General features: G+C 31.6%; 1 protein-coding gene across 1 annotated transcript in view; it reads left to right on the top strand.

The window, feature by feature from the left end:
- Positions 1-17,357, top strand: part of LOC114745211 (uncharacterized) — a 92,395-nt gene that overhangs the window by 2,480 nt on the left and 72,558 nt on the right. Inside the window, exons 6-9 of the mRNA XM_028933360.1 lie at positions 33-83; positions 441-452; positions 584-667; positions 767-859. Coding sequence (XP_028789193.1) covers positions 33-83; positions 441-452; positions 584-667; positions 767-859 — 240 coding nt within the window. The remainder of the gene's footprint in view (positions 1-32; positions 84-440; positions 453-583; positions 668-766; positions 860-17,357) is intronic.

Genomic DNA, 17,357 nt, shown 5'->3' with positions numbered 1-17,357 from the left:
TTTTCTGAATTCCATTTGATTTGTTTATGTAGCTATTGATCCATCAACTTCACAAGCTTCGGAAGCCCTGATCCAAGATGAAGGTACCGAACTTGTTTTTGGTTTACAGTTTCCATAAATGATCTAAAATTTTTTCGATATGACATTTGGGTTCAATACTCTCTGGCTATATTGTTGAAAGTAAGTTTTTTGATCAACAGAAAAAGAAGAACTTCTAAAATTGTTGACAATAAAAAAAAAAAAAAAGTAACGCATTTTTTCGTTTTTATTAGATAGAACTAATTTGCTGTTATTTTTGAAAAATTGTGTCATTTCATTTACTGAGTTTTAGTTTTTTTAAGAAAATAATCGTGTAGCTCTTCAAAATCAAGAGATGTATAATATCAGTATTGAAAAGCCATTAGTTCGATCAACCAAAATTGCTCTAAGCAGTTCCACAGTTTGTAATGCAGGTAATGACGTGTATTGTTTTGCAGACTATATGATATGCAAGAAATGATCTGAAATTGCTCTGTAATATGTAATGACTCCATCATAGTACTTCCTGATTTATTATCTCCTGTTGTGAATTGGAATGCACTAGATGGATCACAGGATTTACAACTTCATGCAAGTGAAAATTTACGGGTCCAGACCACAAGATCTATTCCGAATGATGGCGAAGAAAGTAATATTGCTTTTTGGTTAATTTTATTTATCTTTTTTTGCAAATTTGTGTCATTCTATTTTGTTGTTTTTTCTGTAAAGAATGAACATGGTTGTTTAGATACAGAGATTAAAGAGATGTATAAAACCATTCAAAGACCGTTGGTTCAAAATGCTGAAGACATGTTCATCCCTGCCTCAATTCAAGACATAGGTATATTGATAAGTGCATTTTATACATTTTGAAAGTAAAAAATGTGTATTTTGCCAAAATCTTCTCATTCTTCCCCCCCCCCCCTTTTTGGTTTGTTTAACTTATTTTTATAGCCACTGGGACTTGTGTGACGCATGAAAGCATTAATAAACCCTTTGTTCAAACGACACAGAATGCATGGGACGTTACCATAGTACAAAATAAAGGTTTAATTCAATAAATATGGTTTTGTTGTCTCTAAATTTGTCATGTCTATTCTCTAACTTCTTTGTTATATTAAAAGATAGAAATCTTTGGATTAATGAATGATTCTAACTTTTTATTGTATTAATTGAAATCAAGGAGAAGAATTACATGACTCAGATATTCATCTCAGTAAAAATTTGTTCAACCAGACTATAACTTCTATGGTTGTAGACTACAAAGAAGGTAATGCATTTTTTACTTGTTGAAGGGGGAAGTTATTTCAATTTTTGCCAAAATCTTGTGTCATTCTATTTTTTAATTTTTCTTAGAAATTATTTGTCCAGCTACTGGGACTCAAGAGACGTATGAATGCAAGAGGAGGTTCTCAGTACATGATGCTCAAACTGTATTGAGTCCTACCGTGGTTTATGATACAGGTATTGATACCATATTATTTTGTAGTCTCCAAGTTGCCATGAAGGATCAAATACTTGTAGAAGTTTTTCCCTTAATTTTGTGTTTAAACTTTTTGAAAGTATTTTATAATTTGTTCCAATATCTTATGTCATTCTCTTTCTAGATATCTTGTATCTAAACTTATTGTTTGCCTATTTTGACTCCAGAGACAAATGAGGCTATTGAAAAATCCTTAATTCAAACAACTCAAGAAGCAGAGAACCCTGCTACAATACAAGACAGAGGTTCTAATCTTGTTCTGATATATCTTTGACTTAATGTTCCAGCTTAATCAACTAATTATTATAGTTTTTATTATGTTAACTAAAATTTGTCAGAAGAACCATATGACTCAAAAGCTTGTCCTCCTGAGAATTTGTTCGACCAACCAACAATTTTTGTAATTGGCAAGAAGAAACAAAGTGATAAATTTTTTACTTTTTGAAAGAAAATACTTTAGTTTTAAATTAAAAAAAAGTCTTGTCTCATACAGTTTTATTTTATTATTTCTGTAGCTACTGGAACACAAGAAATACATAACACCTTCCAAGCTAACCAAGACACACAAAGCCTTGCCAAAGCACGAAATACAGGTTCTTATCTTGTGCTTTATCTTGTTTTTAAAAACTATTTATTAATCACTGTATTAATTAACATTTCTTTCATGGTGTTTTTTAAAATCTACCAGAAGAATCACATGATTCATCTATTGGGAGTCAAGAGATGTGTAGCACCGTCAAAAAGCCATCAATTTCAGCTGCTCAAAATGTCCCAAGCTCCACCAAGATTCCTAATGCAGGTATTAGTTTTGTTTTGCCAGATCATATTAATTTAACATAAATTGATAGAGCGAGTAATTCACTTTTAGGTAGAGAATATTTTATTTATTTTTAACTTAGCTCATCATATTTTCTAATTTTCAGCAACAATGCATCCCTCACCTTCACAAGCTCCAAAACTTGCCACACCACAAAACAGAGGTTTCTATCCTATTTTATATCTTTGTTGCTTTGTTTTCCTGTCGTACTATTTGGATTAACCAACAATTCTACCATAGTGTTAATAAAAATCATATAATTCATATATTGAGACTTAAGAGGTGCGACACCAAGAAGCCTTCAAGTTTAACCACTCAAAATGTACCAAACTCTACCATGATTCCCCATGCAGGTTCAGCATTGTCTTTGTTTGGTGTGATCCCATTAATTTAACATAAATTGATAGAGCAAGTAATGCATTTATTTTAGTAAGAGGATATTTTATTTCATTTCATTTTCCCAAAACTTGACTCATTCTATTAAATTTTCTGATCTCCAGCAGTAATAGATCCATCACCTTCAAAAGCCCCAGGAACTATGACTTCATCAATACCAGAATCGAATACTTATAATGACTACAAGTGGTTTAGTGATATTCCGAAACAAAACTTGCCATATTTGGAGGCTGGGGTGAAGCGTCATCCTCAAGTCCTTGACTGGTTTGATACAAATCGACAAAGAGTATTCGCTACCTTATTCATCGAAGTCACTGGCATTTTGAGGACCACTCGGAGATGCGACTTAACAGAGGATGATCAAAATCACATCAGAAAGTGCTGTGCTGCCTTAGAAGCAGTTGGATTTGATGCTTCTTGGCTCAATTACGTGCATGGCTGCATCGAGAGCTGTGGTGATGGAAACGAACTCATGAGAAAGCTTGAAGAGACTGAAGCCAAAGCTTCCACTCTTAGAAATGAGTTAGCTTCTATTGAGGCATCCTTGCTCTCATTGCGAGATGAGGCGAGTAGGCTCCATGATTTTATTGAGCCATGAAGTTCACTCATAAACCTCATGGCTTAACATTATCACTTTCAACACTATGCATCTAATTTCGTATGCTGCTTTGTGGTTTGTGCAATGCACATTAATAGGAATCTCTTATTTGTACCTGATGCAGTTGTTCTGCATGTTAGGCATTGAAAGAATTGGTATTTCTAAATTGTTGTTCTGTATGTTACTCAAATTAGTTAATTAAGTCTTATATTAAGTATCCGAGGAGTATTAGTTCGAAGTCTGAAATAAGAGAAGATGTTTAGTATTCCGTACTTTACTGTTCATTAGCTGAAAATAAGTAGGGCTCTATTCCAATGTAGCTAAGCAGGATATGCCTCATTAAATGAACTTGGATTTTGTACTGAATATCCATTGTTACAGAACAATAGCATCATGACATAAACATCAACCATTGATTTTGAATTTGATTATCTTTTTGAATGAAGTAATATAATGACTCTAAGTTTATTTCTAAGTTTTCTATGCCAGCACTGAGATCCACTCTTTCAAATCCAGAAACACAAACAGGAACGCTCTGGTAAAATCAACTATGGCCTCCAAACTTTTCATGAAACCAATATTGATGGGAGAGTAAAAGTAGTGTTCAACTGGAAGGTATGGAAATTAGAAATCAGAAACATGTAAGAGATTAAAAACTTGGTTCATTGCGGCATCAATAACGTTGTTTTCTCTTGAGTTGTTGTTTCTGAGTTCCCCTGTTCAATGTAAACACAACACAGGATTTTCTTCTTCTTCCTCTGCTGCCAGTGTTGAGGCCTACAAGCCTAGTTAATCAGGGGTCTTTTTGGAACACAAGAGATGAGTGTTTTATTAAGAAATTGATAAATGTGTTATCTAAATTCTTACTCTTCGTAAATACATATGTTCTTTCAAAGAAAATTTGAAATATAAAGTTGAAGTGTTATTGAAAATGTGATGAAAGACACGGCAAAGAGAAGTGAACAAGTCTATTCATTTAAAATTTAAAGGCTCAATTGTTGTTTCCCAAATCGTCAGTGCCCCCCGTAATCTCTATTTGTTACGTCAAATTTCTCCTCATTCTGTTGGCTTTCATTGTAAATATAGATAACTAATTACAAACATTAAAAGATGCATATTTTTTTACTTTTGTTTTCTACTTAGTGCCCGTATATTCAATTAGATGAATATTACTTATATCTCATATAATCATCAAAGCCCATTAGTATAGTATTTTTGCATGACTTCTCTATTAGCCAAAGGTTCCAGCACACAACTGCTCACCAAACGGAGAAAGAAAAGCAATCAGAAAATTTTATGGTCCAGAATCACAAATTGAAGGCATTTTGTTAATGAAGACCTTTATGTTCAAGATGAATTAGAAGGATCAAAGAATAAAATTTTAGTCTTCAAAGGCAAATATTTGTTTTTATATCTTTGAAAGGGTGAGAATCAGAACAGGATTAAATTTGAAAATATACTTAAGTTTTGTACTTTTTCTCATTTTGCAGATACAGAAAGAGAACAGCGTGAAAAAATATTTTTCTTACCACTGAGGTCTTCTGTTCCCATTTTCAACAATGAAGTAGGCACCACACAGAATAGTTAGCTTGTGAAGATTCTGTTAATACAATTTAAGTATCTCTAAAACTGTGATTTCAGCCTTATGATTCCTTTGGTACAAGGGAAACTGCGGAGAGGAAAAGGGAGAAAAAATCTTAATAAACTTGATTTGGAGAATTAAAAAAGTGAGGTTAAAAACTTTTAATTAATTTTTTATCTTACATTTTCTTTTTATTAAAATTTTCAAACTCCACTTCTCTAATTTTCTAAATGGAGCTCATTAAAATTTTCTCTCCCCTTATCTTTCCTCCATTTCCCTCAAACTAAACACAGGGTTAAGGTTTGCCTTATTTTACTGGTGTACATCCTCACTTTATATGGTAATGTTATGTATAAAATAAGTGAGTGTGTTTCACAAATCTGGTTGGGATCTACTAGTGGTTTGACAAAACTACAAATAAAAGAGAGAAAGGTGTTAGCTTTTATGTCCAAATCTGGCTTCTTGTGCATTCTGGGTCTTCATGTCTATTACATAGTAATCACAGACATTATTTGACTATGTTGTTGTTGTCCAAAAGTTTTCTGAATTAAATTCTTTAATCGAAAATAACTATAACTTTCATTTTAGTGCACAAGTAAAGTCACAAAAAGGATAACAAAAAATACCGTTTCTATGTCTGCAAATAATGTTAAAATGGAAATTTTTTTAATAAATATGAAGAGATAAAACTGCTACCTTCTGTGTTGTTATGCAAGTACTTTGAAGGTGTTTTGTACCTTAACTTCAAGAGATTAAATGCAACAAATACATGTCGTTTTCCTCTGTAATTATAATCTAATAATAATGTGATCCTTTTGGCGTGACATGCACCCGCAAACATTCCAAAGCAACGTTGAACTAAAAAAATTTCTGCATACTTGTTTCTAAATGATAATTTCCTGAATAAATTTGTACCTTATCAAAAAATGAAATGGATAATATATGAACATGTCAATTTAGCATATTTAATTAACTTATAGTTAAATTTGGACAACAGGCCACATTGCTGCAATTGAAAACCTTTTAAGCGACCTTAAGCATAAAAAAAACTTCTAGATATCTAACTCGGTATATGCTGAGTGAAGACTTTTTTGGATAAATTTACATTTAAACCTAGAAAAGAACTCCTATGAAAACTGCAATCAAACATTAATTGTTGGCTTGATCTTGATCTTGATGTCATGTCATCAATTTCATGCCCCGTGATGTCATTTTTAACAATATTTTTATTTATATAATTTAATTATTTATTTATTTTAGCTTAAAATTATTTACATCGTGCATATAAGAAAGGAGGGAGTATCTATTAGGCCCTCTCATTACAAGCTTCAATAAAACTTGATGGTGGTGGCCGGGAAAAAAAACAAAAAAACACTTGATGGTGCAAAATGGAAAAATTGCATTAAGCCAAAATGATTTCACCTCTGCTGCCTTGGATTTCACCTTTACATTTATTTCATGTAATTAGGCCGCTGCCTCACATCTTTAAGTTTATTGCTCTAGGCCCTGTCTCTCTCTCTTTGTCATTTCCCAATTCATTTTCCTACCACCACTCTTTTCCTTTTTCACCCCACCTTCGTTCTTAACTCTCACAAAGCACGAAATCCAAGGCAGCAAAGGCGAAATCGTGAATAATTTCGCTTTTCTCGTTAAAAAAATAAATGTCAGATTTGATCAATTAATATGATTGGGGGGGGGGGGGCGTGAAAGGTTTGGTTGTAACTAAAAATTTCAAGCATTCACAAAAATGACCTTCACCCGAGAAAAATTTCTGCATACTTGTTTCTAAATGATAATTTCCTGAATAAATTTGTACCTTATCAAAAAATGAAATGGATAATATATGAACATGTCAATTTAGCATATTTAATTAACTTATAGTTAAATTTGGACAACAGGCCACATTGCTGCAATTGAAAACCTTTTAAGCGACCTTAAGCATAAAAAAAACTTCTAGATATCTAACTCGGTATATGCTGAGTGAAGACTTTTTTGGATAAATTTACATTTAAACCTAGAAAAGAACTCCTATGAAAACTGCAATCAAACATTAATTGTTGGCTTGATCTTGATCTTGATGTCATGTCATCAATTTCATGCCCCGTGATGTCATTTTTAACAATATTTTTATTTATATAATTTAATTATTTATTTATTTTAGCTTAAAATTATTTACATCGTGCATATAAGAAAGGAGGGAGTATCTATTAGGCCCTCTCATTACAAGCTTCAATAAAACTTGATGGTGGTGGCCGGGAAAAAAAACAAAAAAACACTTGATGGTGCAAAATGGAAAAATTGCATTAAGCCAAAATGATTTCACCTCTGCTGCCTTGGATTTCACCTTTACATTTATTTCATGTAATTAGGCCGCTGCCTCACATCTTTAAGTTTATTGCTCTAGGCCCTGTCTCTCTCTCTTTGTCATTTCCCAATTCATTTTCCTACCACCACTCTTTTCCTTTTTCACCCCACCTTCGTTCTTAACTCTCACAAAGCACGAAATCCAAGGCAGCAAAGGCGAAATCGTGAATAATTTCGCTTTTCTCGTTAAAAAAAATAAATGTCAGATTTGATCAATTAATATGATTGGGGGGGGGGGGGCGTGAAAGGTTTGGTTGTAACTAAAAATTTCAAGCATTCACAAAAATGACCTTCACCCGAGAAAAATTTCTGCATACTTGTTTCTAAATGATAATTTCCTGAATAAATTTGTACCTTATCAAAAAATGAAATGGATAATATATGAACATGTCAATTTAGCATATTTAATTAACTTATAGTTAAATTTGGACAACAGGCCACATTGCTGCAATTGAAAACCTTTTAAGCGACCTTAAGCATAAAAAAAACTTCTAGATATCTAACTCGGTATATGCTGAGTGAAGACTTTTTTGGATAAATTTACATTTAAACCTAGAAAAGAACTCCTATGAAAACTGCAATCAAACATTAATTGTTGGCTTGATCTTGATCTTGATGTCATGTCATCAATTTCATGCCCCGTGATGTCATTTTTAACAATATTTTTATTTATATAATTTAATTATTTATTTATTTTAGCTTAAAATTATTTACATCGTGCATATAAGAAAGGAGGGAGTATCTATTAGGCCCTCTCATTACAAGCTTCAATAAAACTTGATGGTGGTGGCCGGGAAAAAAAAACAAAAAAACACTTGATGGTGCAAAATGGAAAAAATTGCATTAAGCCAAAATGATTTCACCTCTGCTGCCTTGGATTTCACCTTTACATTTATTTCATGTAATTAGGCCGCTGCCTCACATCTTTAAGTTTATTGCTCTAGGCCCTGTCTCTCTCTCTTTGTCATTTCCCAATTCATTTTCCTACCACCACTCTTTTCCTTTTTCACCCCACCTTCGTTCTTAACTCTCACAAAGCACGAAATCCAAGGCAGCAAAGGCGAAATCGTGAATAATTTCGCTTTTCTCGTTAAAAAAATAAATGTCAGATTTGATCAATTAATATGATTGGGGGGGGGGGGGCGTGAAAGGTTTGGTTGTAACTAAAAATTTCAAGCATTCACAAAAATGACCTTCACCCGAGAAAAATTTCTGCATACTTGTTTCTAAATGATAATTTCCTGAATAAATTTGTACCTTATCAAAAAATGAAATGGATAATATATGAACATGTCAATTTAGCATATTTAATTAACTTATAGTTAAATTTGGACAACAGGCCACATTGCTGCAATTGAAAACCTTTTAAGCGACCTTAAGCATAAAAAAAACTTCTAGATATCTAACTCGGTATATGCTGAGTGAAGACTTTTTTGGATAAATTTACATTTAAACCTAGAAAAGAACTCCTATGAAAACTGCAATCAAACATTAATTGTTGGCTTGATCTTGATCTTGATGTCATGTCATCAATTTCATGCCCCGTGATGTCATTTTTAACAATATTTTTATTTATATAATTTAATTATTTATTTATTTTAGCTTAAAATTATTTACATCGTGCATATAAGAAAGGAGGGAGTATCTATTAGGCCCTCTCATTACAAGCTTCAATAAAACTTGATGGTGGTGGCCGGGAAAAAAAACAAAAAAACACTTGATGGTGCAAAATGGAAAAATTGCATTAAGCCAAAATGATTTCACCTCTGCTGCCTTGGATTTCACCTTTACATTTATTTCATGTAATTAGGCCGCTGCCTCACATCTTTAAGTTTATTGCTCTAGGCCCTGTCTCTCTCTCTTTGTCATTTCCCAATTCATTTTCCTACCACCACTCTTTTCCTTTTTCACCCCACCTTCGTTCTTAACTCTCACAAAGCACGAAATCCAAGGCAGCAAAGGCGAAATCGTGAATAATTTCGCTTTTCTCGTTAAAAAAATAAATGTCAGATTTGATCAATTAATATGATTGGGGGGGGGGGGCGTGAAAGGTTTGGTTGTAACTAAAAATTTCAAGCATTCACAAAAATGACCTTCACCCGAGATTTTGTTGGCTGTCGCTGGTAGCTAGAGATTCCACTGCTAGCATCTAAACAATCTTGAACAGAAAGATTACATTTTTAAGATAATAAACTTATATTTTTCTGAAAATTATTATTTTTCAAAATGATTTCGTTAAAACCACTGAAGGTGTCTATTTAATTTGCATTATAGCACTTTTGAAAAACACTCATCTCACTTTAGAATTTTCAAAATGACTAATAATTATAGTCCTTTTAAAAATTATATTTTTAATCTTTTAATATCAAAATTATTAGTCTTAAACGACATTTTTTTATAATAATTATGGTCATTTTAAAAATTAAAATTAGTATGTTAGTATTTAAGAATATTTTATCAATATTCGAGATCTTAATATTATTATTTTTTATTAATAATTTAAAGAAATAAAAATATAATTTTATAATTAAAGAATCAAATTAAAATATTATATAAAATTAAAAGATTAAAATTAATCTTTCTAAAATTTTCAAAAAAATGTCCTTTGCCAATTGGTTGCTGGGACTTGCCCGAGGCAACTGTCCCGTCACCAAAGACCTACAAATGGAAGAGGCACTTTTTCCCCCATGTCGTTAGACTTTTATTTCTAAGAATAATTTAGTCCAAATTACCTAAAAAAATTAATGCACGAGATGCTTATTGAATTGCGTAACTCCACTACTACAGAAAATACTAATCTCATTTCAAAATTAATCTATTCCCAGATACTCAAAAGTAAGACCATTGAAAAGATATAACTTGTTTACTAAATTTGGATAACCAGATGCTCACAAGGCAAGTGCATGAGTTATATATAATAAATATGATAAGAAAATTGCCCTTCTTATTACGAGTATTTGGATGGGCTCTGTTAGTTGAAAATATAAAGCAAGCAATTTATCATGGCCGGGTAATTGGAAGCTATAAATACGAGTATGTTAAATACATAAATGATATTGAAAATATATCTTTATTTATTTATTTAATAATGATATTAAAAAATTGACAAGTAACTTATTAACTAATTCCTTGTTCTTTTATTAATGAGGGTTTAAAAATTTTAATGAAAGCATTAAGGAAATAGTGTTTACTTCTTAACAGGGATAAAAAAAGAAAACTATGGGGAATATTTTCAAACATGGATTTTATTATTCAGACAATATTTACATCAAATCAATTTTCTTATATATATTATGGCAAGTTTCCAATCATAGATGCATGATTGTATGTTTTTTTTTTTCCATATGAAAAGAAGATGAGGGAGGAAGAAACATATACCAGTGACGGGGATGAATGTTGTTGGCGTTTGTAAGAAGAGGTAGTCATTGCAGATTGAAATGGGAGGGAGATCACGGACAAGGTCTGCTCATGAATGTATTCCGGCTTTCTGCCTTTTTTTCTACCGTCCATACTTACAGTACTTTTGAAAAGAGAGAGTGAAAACTTAAAAAGAAAATTTTATTTAAAGACCGCAAACGAGAATTTATATCAGTCAGCCCTCAAAATATTTTCAAATATCACCACAGAACCAAGGGACCAAACTGAAATTAAAATTAAGAGTAAGATTACAATAATACATCTCACTTTTATTTTTTTAAAAAATAAATATTAATAGTCGTTGGAACTTTGGCCACCAACACTTAGGTAGCCATCACTAGAGGTTAGACCTCCGATGGCTGCTATTGTAACTCCAATGGCCGAAAGTTTTTTTATAAAAATAAGGTGGCCAAAAAAAGGTTTGAACCCATGACCCCTTGACACATTAAAAGTGATTAACCACCAAGCCAAACAAGCTATTCAATCATGTGATATAAATAAATATATATATAACAAAATAAATGCAAATATCCAAGTATAAGTAAACAAGTGAAATTTGATAATTTATAAGTGAAATTTAACTATTTACAACAAAAATTTGACAATTTACAAATAACATAATAGAATTCACAATCCTAAATGCAAGTGTTTAAGTATAAATGAGCAAGTAAAATTTAAAGATTTACAATAAACGTTTATAGATTTACAATCCAAATTTGGCTATTCACAAGAAATACAAGAGAATTCACAACCCAAAACGTAAGTGTTTGAGTGTAAGTAAACAAGTAAAATTCGACAATTTACAAGTGAAATTTAACAATTTATAACAAAAATTTGGCAATTTACAAATAACATAATGGAATTCACAACCTCAAATGCAAGTGTTTAATTATAAATGAGCAAGTAAAATTTAAAAATTTACAACAAAAGTTTATGGATTCACTTGTAAATTGTTAAATTTCACTTGTAAATCCATAAACTTTTGTTGTAAATTTTTAAATTTTACTTGTTCATTTACACTTAAACACTTACATTTGAGGTTGTGAATTCCATTATGTTATTTGTAAATTGCCAAATTTTTGTTGTAAATAGTTGAAATTTTATTTGTAAATTGTCGAATTTCACTTGTTTACTTATACTTAAATATTTTGGGTTATAAATTCTCTTGTGTTTCTCGTGAATAGCTAAATTTGGGTTGTAAATCTATAAACTTTTGTTGTAAATCTTCAAATTTTATTTGCTTATTTACACTTAAACACTTGTGATTAGGGTTTTGAATTCTATTATATTATTTGTAAATTACCAAATTTTTATTGTAAATTACTGAATTTTACTTGTAAATTGTCGAATTTCACTGGTTCACTTATACTCAAATACTTACATTTTGGATAGTAAATTTTCTTATATTTCTTATAAATATCCAAAATTGGACCATAAATATGTAAACTTTTGTTGTAAATTTTCAAATTTTATTTGCTCATTTATACTTAAAAACTTGTATTCGGGGTTGTGAATTCCATTATGTTATTTGTAAATTGTCAAATTTTTGTTGTAAATTACTGAATTTTACTTGTGAACTATTGAATTTCATTTGTTCATTTATATTTGGACATTTGCGTTTATTTTGTTATATATATTTGTATTTGCATTATATAATTGAATAGTTTGCTTGGTTTGGTGGTTACATCATTTTTGATATGCTAAGGGGTCATGAGTTCAAACCTCCTCTTAGTCACTTTGTTTAAAAAAAAAAAAATTCCGGCCAATGGAGGTCCAACCTCCATCCACGGCCGCCTGAGCATCGGTAGCTGGACCTTCAACCTCTAAAGCTCCAGCTACCATTAATACTTATTTTTTGGAAAAATAAAAGTGATGGGTATTGTTATAATCTTATTTTAATTTTAATTTCAGTTTGGTCCCTTACTCTTACCAATGAGGCTATGATAGCTGAAATATTTTTAGAGAAATACTTAGGTACTGTCAGAATACCAGCTCAATTAAACTCTGCCCCGTAAAATTACTCCAACTTAGATAATTTTAATCCATGTGTCTGTCTATTATTCTTATTAATTTGTTGTTTGAAAAAACACAAAAATATCTAAGATATTTTGATTTCCATTGCTGTCCCCTCTTTCCTCTTTCTCAATCCTTCTATTCTTGATCTCCGTCTCAATCTCTCTCCCCTCTCTTCGTCACCCGATTTTTCTGTCATTTCTCAGAGACGGTAGCGGCATCTTCCGCATTAGCGACTGTGACCCTTTCTTTTGTATTTATTTCTTATCTTGACCATATGCTATACAGTTTGATTTTTGAATAAATGGTCTCCAACTTTTGTGTTTTATGTTGCATTTCTTGAATTGAATTAAAGATCTTTCCTCAAACAAGTCCAGAAACAAAACATAAATGGTAATTTCCATTCCAGAAGCTGGAACTTGTATGAAAAGAAGGTCGTGAATTATTTTACTTACTGGCTGGAATCTGCAATTGCTTGGAAGGTTATTTGATTTGTATTTCTAAAATTGAAAACAGTAGGATTTAGATTCCATGCCAAAAACTGAACCACCCATGAGCATTGAAGAACCCAGAAATCTAATTTACAGCCAAAACCAAATACAAATATGAAACCATTTTCGAGCACCCATGGACATTGAAAAACCCAGAAAAATGAACAAGGGAGGAGAGAAAAAATCTATTGGTAGTTCAGATCTGCATCGCAAGTGGCAAAGGCAACAATGAAAAAGCAACGGCTTTGTTTTTTTCAGATCTGCAAAGTGGAAAGGTGGAAAAAGACAAACGTGCAGGACTTACAGCCTTTCGTCAGAGCAGGGACGTGTTGGTACTCTGGGTCAATACGTGAGAATTTTTCTGAGATTAAACCTTAGAAAAGGATGGAAATTTCAAAATTTAAAACTCAAGACACCAAGCCCAACACGAGCTGGCATTGTACTGGAGTCAATATAGCAGCTGCACTGTTCATAAGACGGTGAATACAAAGAGGAGCCGACCAATAAAATCGGCTGTTATAATATTATTTTTTAAATTAAGTTTGGTTTTTATCTAAATATCCTTTAATTCATTCTTATGATAATTCTTCTTTTTAACTGGGGGAATCTGGATGGGGAGGAAGCACGTTCGGGGACAGTAAAGAAACGCGGATCGGCAAAGTTGAGTGGGCTCGTTTGGCATCATGTTTGGGCTTCCAAGCCAAACGAGCTTCTCCATTGAACTTCTCTACATGAGCTTGTTTGGATCCACATCTACATAATCTGACTTCTTAAGCTTTGATGGACTTCTGGCAGAAGCTCAATGCAAGGGCTTTTTGAGTTTTTTCTGGAGCACGACGATGTTGAGGTAAAAAACGGTTACATATTTATTACCAACCTGCTGCATGTTTATTTTCTCTCAGCTCAATATTAAAGAGAGTTCGGCTTTACACAACACACACAACACACGATCTGAAGCCTCGCTCACGCTTGCAAGTGCGTGTTGCTTTTTAGTTATTTGATGTATGGCATCTAATTAATTATTTGATGTATCGTGTGTAAAAATACTATGTTTGTATGATTTTTAATTTATATATTTATCCATTACATATATTTAATTAAGTATTTTATTATTTTTCAATTTCTTTCTAATATAACTTAAATTTTTTTAAATTATTTAATTTTTAATACTTCATTTAAAATGGTCATATTATATATATAATTTCTTTCTAATAATAAATTAAATTTCTTTATTTTTAATAATTTTCTCTTCCTTAATTCTTAAAAAATAGTCAAATTAATATGAGATATATATTATTTAATAAAATTCATGTCCTTTTAAGTCATTTTACATGCAAACTTACTTTTATTTTTATCATCCAAACAAGTTTTAACCTTTCAAACTGACTTTTTTGAAAACCCAATCCAAATATAAATCACATAACCCTATCTAACTTTTACTCAATCTGACTTCTGTAAAAGTCAGATTAAAAAAAAAGTTACTACTCCCCCGCCAACCGAAACACACCTACCATGCGACTCTGCAGAGTTTTCGGGTCAATCCGTAAAGTCGTTGTCCTCTATGGATGACGTTCTTCATTTCATTGGTCCACCCTCCTCGCTTTAGACGGTAGTGCGCGGAGTAAACAAGCGTGTTTCACAAATCCGAGTGGGATCCACACGTGATTTTTGACAACGGAAAGTGTCTTCCAGTTGCTACTCTGTTTCTTCCCCGTTCATCGCACATTCACACCAGACAGACCCCAACTCTGTATCATTAGTTAAGAAATTCGGTAAAAAGATATTTGATCATAAGAAATGTGAAGAATAAGTTTCATTTGATCGTAACTCATGAATGATTATGACGAATCGCTATGAATTTTAGTTCATATAGATATATGTTTATATATATATAGGATATAATGAACCGAATATTGGGGACATCATCCATATTATCATTTCACAAATTTGTGTTTTTTGAGCGAAGGAAGGGCTTCATACCGAGAGTTGAGAGTAAAAGAGGGAAGACCTAACAATTTTCGCAATTGTTTCTTTTTCCAAATTTTAGAGTCACAGTTTGAGAAGCAACAGCGTCTTTCGTTTTTTGAAGTTAATTTCATTTAGCAGTAACATTTTAAATTGTTTTGGGGCTTTTAAAATTAATGGGCTTCAGTTATTCTTATTAAAACTTCACTGTTATCCAGATTTCCGAGATTGGATCGTTGTTATTTCTGCATATTCAGCTGCCATCGATGGGCGTTGTGACTTGTGACTTGTGAGAACTGCAAGGGCGAGCCGTACCCTTTTTCTTCAACCATGTGGGCCCTTCATGTACAGTCATTTTTGCAGGTTTCAGATTGCTACTTTCAATTTACTGGATAAAAATAAACCTATAGTTTTAAAAAGAGAGAATTACAATTAGGTCCTATTTAAGAGAATTAAATACAAAAAGATCTCCTAAAATCATGAAATTATTCTGAAGTCTTAATAGACTTTTTTGTGATAAATTTTGTGATTTGTTGAGAAAATATATTTTCAAACAAACCGCGATAGTTGTCAATTCTTGTACTTTAAATTGTCAACCACTGCTCTTTCAGTTGTCAATATAAATTTAAAAGAAAAAAAAAGTAATTTGATAATTAAATAAATAAAATTATCATTAAAAAGTCTCTTAAGATTTCAAAATAATTTCATGATTTCAAAAAAATCTTTTTGTATTTAATTCTCTTGAATGAGACTTAATTAAAATTTTTTGTTTTAAAAATAATCTTAAAATTTATAAAATAAATACGTGGATGTGTTTATTTTGATTTATAAAAAATGTTTTTAAAGAATATCTATAGGCCCATCCAAAACACCCCCTTGCAGCTCATCTCAATTTGCTTTTGGTTATAACGTCTACCATCTGGGGAGGCAGGAGGCGTGTTCTGTTCGGAGACGTGTGGGAGCGTGTAAAGTAGTAAAGTTGTGTGGAAAGTTGTGAATGGAATGGTAAAGTTGACGACGACTCTGAAGAGTCTTTGCACTTTGGGTCAATCGAGAAAGTCCTTGCCCTGGCTATGGTTTAAAGCTATCGTCTTTAGGTATATTTAGATTGATATTACATAAACTAACTTATAACCTAACTGACTTTTATAACTGAAATTGGAGTAAAAATCAGTTAGCATAATGTAATTTATGTTCAGATAGGTGTTTTTAAAAAATCATTTAAAAAAGTTAAAAATTATTTGGATGATTAATAGAAAAATTAGTTTAATTGTAAAATGACTGAAAAAGATATAGAGTAGTATTTGAAATTTTATATTTTTAATGTGATAATAGTTTAAAAAAACACATAAAATTATTGTGATAAAATATAAATATTTTATTTCTGAAATTATAGAATAAAAATATTTGTTACGGAGAAAAATTTGAAAATACATTGTAAATAATTAATTAAATATACATAATGGACAAACATGAATATAAGTTAAAATTTATTTAGTTTTTAATTAAAGTAAATGGAATTACATAATTAATTAGATCGTAAGTTTTATACAATTTTCTCATAAGTCACTTAGAAAAATTGATCTAAATTGCGTTGAATAAATCAGTTAGAAAAGTTATTTTTTTCTATAAGTTAATTAGAAAAGAAACTCCATCCAAACAATCTTCTGACTTATAACAAGCCACAAATTTCGGTTTCACACTTTCTCGTGCGCTTTTACCATTTGCAACGGCAATCCCAACGAGCCCGCCCTTTATCTTCTTCTTGTGGCTCTTGGCGTTCCCCAGCTTACAACTCTTTCTTCTTCAAGTTGCTCACCATTTCAATCCTCTCTCTTATCAACCTTATTTCGCTGTTTCTTCTTCTTCTTGCTCATCGCGTTAGTTTCCTTGTTACTGATTCCTCTCAAACTCTTCATCACCCAGTCTGTGCTCTTCCATTTTCTTTGGCAGTTTCCTTCAACTCGCTGACAATCAAGCTTCTCATTTTCTAAAGTGTTTCCAGTTTTTATGTTCCCTGTGTTTGTTTCCTTGTTCTCAATTTTCTGATCGTGTTTGTTTTTGTTATTTCCCGACGTAAGCTGCGTTTTCCCCAAAAAAAAAATTGTTAATTCTTCTTTTGCATTAAGTTTGGATCCTTTTGGTTAAAAAGAAAAAAAGTTTCTCGTTTTCTAAAGCGATTGCAGTTTTTATGTTTACTATGTCTGTTTACT

The sequence above is a fragment of the Neltuma alba genome, unplaced genomic scaffold (assembly GCF_004799145.2).
Source record: "Neltuma alba isolate B1F8T4 unplaced genomic scaffold, ASM479914v2 tig00004558_pilon, whole genome shotgun sequence".
Classification (NCBI taxonomy): Eukaryota; Viridiplantae; Streptophyta; class Magnoliopsida; order Fabales; family Fabaceae; genus Neltuma; species Neltuma alba.
Note: the sequence above shows the minus strand (reverse complement) of the source record. Positions and strands in the feature narration are given on the sequence as shown.